This window comes from Myotis davidii, unplaced genomic scaffold (genome assembly GCF_000327345.1).
Source record: "Myotis davidii unplaced genomic scaffold, ASM32734v1 scaffold56, whole genome shotgun sequence".
Lineage (NCBI taxonomy): Eukaryota > Metazoa > Chordata > Mammalia > Chiroptera > Vespertilionidae > Myotis > Myotis davidii.
The window spans coordinates 239,825-243,223 of NW_006287458.1; the positions used below are offsets into that span (position 1 = coordinate 239,825).

The following is a 3,399-nucleotide window of genomic DNA, read 5'->3' on the forward strand; positions in this document are numbered from 1 at the left end:
TGAAAGAATCCAGCGCCAAGATCCTTGGGGGGGTGGGGGCGGGGATGGGCACACAGACAGACATGAGCAGAGCAAGGACGACAGGCCAGGTACGGAAGGTCACTAGGGCAGCAGGCCCTGGGCGCCTCGCAAAGGACAGTTGTAGGGTGGGACCTCCTCCCAGGGTGACCTTTCTCCCCTAGCATGTCGCTGGTCTTGCGGTTTGGGGTTGGACTCCCTGACCTTCGCTCTCTGGAGGCCTCGGTTGTATTTCAGCTCCAGGCCCAGAAAAGCAGCCAAGCCAGACAAGTTAACAGCACAGCTGACACCAGGACCCGCTGCACTGAATAATGACCCCCTGGAAGGACACATCTGGAAAGCTGCTGAATATTCTACTGAGATGTCCCCCTGGGACCTCCCCTAACATCTCCACCCTTAAGACCTTTAGGACAGAGCACCCAGGGTGCTCTCCCTCCCAGGAGCAGGCAAGTGCCTTTCTCTTCCCCCTCTCCTTCCCCCGGGGGAGTCACCTTTACCTTCCTCACTTCTAAGGTCCAATGTCCCTTCCTTTGCCTCTATAACTTGTTTCCTAAGCCCAGTTTTTCTACAAAATACTTCTTTCATCTCTGTGATTTTTTTAAAAAATATATTTTATTGATTTTTTTACAGAGAGGAAGGTAGAGGGATAGAGAGTTAGAAACATTGATGAGAAAGAAACATCGATCAGCTGCCTCCTGCACACCTCCTACTGGGGATGTGCCCGCAACCAAGGTACATGCCCTTGACTGGAATCGAACCTGGGACCCCTCAGTCCGCAGGCCGACGCTCTATCCACTGAGCCAAACCTGTCAGGGCCATCTCTGTGATTTTATAAATTTTCTCTTACAGTTTTGAGTCTTTGCTCTGAATTCTTGCCTAGCCCGCAGAATTCAAGTACCGAGGTTGCTGAACCCAGGTCCGGTCTGACCCATGGCTGTCACACCTGGTGCCTGTTCCTGCCACCCACAACAAAAGGATGTTATACTGGGCCTGGCCGGTGTGGCTCAGTGGTTGAGCATCGACCGATGAATGAGGTCAGGGTTTGATCCCTGGCCAGTGCACATGCCCAGGTTGTGGGCTTGATCCCCGGTAGGGGGTGTGCAGCAGGTGGCCCATCAATGATTCTCTCTCATTGATGTTTCTATCTCTCTCTCTGAAATCAATAAAAGAAAAAATATATCTATTTTTTAAAAAGGATGTTACATTGGAGACAAGGGAGGGCCGACTGGTGTGACCCTCTGGCCAGGCAGGCCCACCCCAGAGATGAGAATGTATGTGTGAGGTCTGCTGGATCCCCAGAGAGATTTATCATACTGTAGGTCATGGTACTGTCCCCAAAGGCCAGACAAAGGTTAGGGACATAGAGGCTGATGCTGTGACTAGTCTGAGGCAGGCAATCCACCCTTGACTTGTACCACCCTCATTGGGAGGTTGGAGTCCGGGGCCCCAGAAGTTATCAACAGAAACCGGTGAATTTGGAACAGATGACTCCAAGAGCTGGAGAAGCAGGCCCCAGACCCTAGATGGCCATGCAGCCAGCTGGTCCCTTCCTGTGCCCAATCCAGAATCTCACATATCCTAGGGGAGCCAAGAGCTGTTTTCCCATGGACCTGAGACAAGATCCCAGGCATCTTTCCTAGGCTGCTGTGAGAGAACTTGACCTTTCAAGGCCTGGAGTTGGGACTGGGTCATCATGGGAGGGTGCTGTCCAGGACCTAGCTGGAGAGGATTCTGGGCAGCCACTTGCCTCCCCAGGGGTCATCCATTGGAGAGGTGATCAGGAGCCAAGCAGGAGGCCCCCAGCACTAGGAACATCCTCATCAGCACTGTCTGATAGAACTTTTATAAATAATCGTGTTTCAAGTTTCTCATGCTTGGTAGATAGAAGTTTTCTTCAGATCCCCCTTCTGCTTGAGAGAGAAACATCAATGCCATATGCCCCCTACTGGGGATCAAGCCCGCAACCCGGGCATGTGCCCTATCAGGGAATTGAACAGTGACCTCCTGGTTCATAGGTCGATGCTCAACCACTGAATCACACTGGCCAGGCTGACAGAACTTTTTATGTTGATGCCCTTGAAAGATGGCTAGTGTGACTGAGGAACCGCATTTTTAATTGTATTTAAATTTTAATTAATTTGCAATTAAATCAAAGTAGCCAGATGTGACTACCAGTACTGTATGTATTGGACAAACAGCATTTAGCTGAAAACCCAGACTGGATGGAGATAGAAGCCAGGGACAGGAAAGTAAAAGTTCACTTTCGGGGTTTCAGGGTGCTGATTCTGGCAAGAAAACTGGGGCTCCAGGGAAGGGAGAGAGAACATCGCATTTAGCTCCACCAGAGGCAGCCCTGGTTTCCTGGAGTCAAAGTGCTTGCTCACAGGTCACACTCATGCCTGTGAGTATACGGGCTGGTGTGCTCTAGGACACCCACAGATGCTCGTGTGTGCAATCTAGGAGTTCCACCCTATGCACGGTCCAAGAGAGCACCTGGGTATGCACACGGTGCGGTCTCCCAGGGGCACGCAGGCCAGTGAGCAAGGGCCACTAGTGCAGCAGGTCTTGTAAGAAGGCCCACATGTATTGGTGCATTTCCTCAGGGTGGCTCTGTGGGATCCAGTGGCCCGCGCCTGGCAGGATGTGGGCCTCCAGCCGGCCGGGCACGAAGCGCCTGCTGATGGCCCCGACCAGCCCGTGCTCGAAGTAGCTGTCCTTCTCCCCCCACAGCAGCAGGGTGGGCGTGGCCAGCTCCTGGGGCTCCAGGGGGAAGTTCCTATGACCGAGACAAGACAGACAGAAGGATGGCTGCCCCCGCCTCCTTCCCCACCAACTCCCCTGAGCTTCTGCCTGGGTCTGGACTTACCTGAAGATGTTTCGGTAGTAATTGAGGGGCCCAATGAGGCCACCGGGCTGTGAGAAGTCATAAAGGAAGGCCTCAAGCTCATTGGGGTTCAAGCGTGGGATGCCCCTCTTATGGTGGGTGAGGGTGGTCTTCAGGATCTGATAACAAAGCAAGACTCTGGCTTCAGTGCTCCTCCATCTACCCAACCAATTGCCCTCCACCCACAGCCGCCCCAGGCCTTCACTCTACTTCACCTGGAAGTCAGACATGGACAACAACCTCTCGGGCAGCCAGGGAAGCTGGAACAGGAACACATAGTTGGAACGAAAGAACTGGCCAATGTGGCGCATTGAGTAATCTGGGGGGGAGGGGAATGCAGACATGAGGCCTGGGGTGGCTCCATAGCCCTGCACCCCTGTACCCACCCTGGTCAGGCACACAGATGCGCCAACACGCAGGCATGCAACCGCTGCCTGTCTGAGCCTGTGGAGACACCTGATGTCCCCCTTACCCTGGCACCAGCTTCCCTTCCTGCT

The 3,399-nt window shown here is 53.6% G+C and overlaps 1 protein-coding gene across 1 annotated transcript in view; it reads right to left on the reverse strand.

The window, feature by feature from the left end:
• Positions 1–2,126: 2,126 nt before the first annotated feature.
• The window catches only part of EPHX3 (epoxide hydrolase 3), a 2,876-nt gene continuing 1,603 nt past the window's right edge, over positions 2,127–3,399 (reverse strand). Inside the window, exons 4-6 of the mRNA XM_015560968.1 lie at positions 3,118–3,221; positions 2,885–3,021; positions 2,127–2,794 (exon numbers count right to left, since the gene is read on the reverse strand). Of these exons, the coding sequence (XP_015416454.1) occupies positions 2,569–2,794; positions 2,885–3,021; positions 3,118–3,221 (467 nt within the window). The 3' untranslated portion in view covers positions 2,127–2,568. The remainder of the gene's footprint in view (positions 2,795–2,884; positions 3,022–3,117; positions 3,222–3,399) is intronic.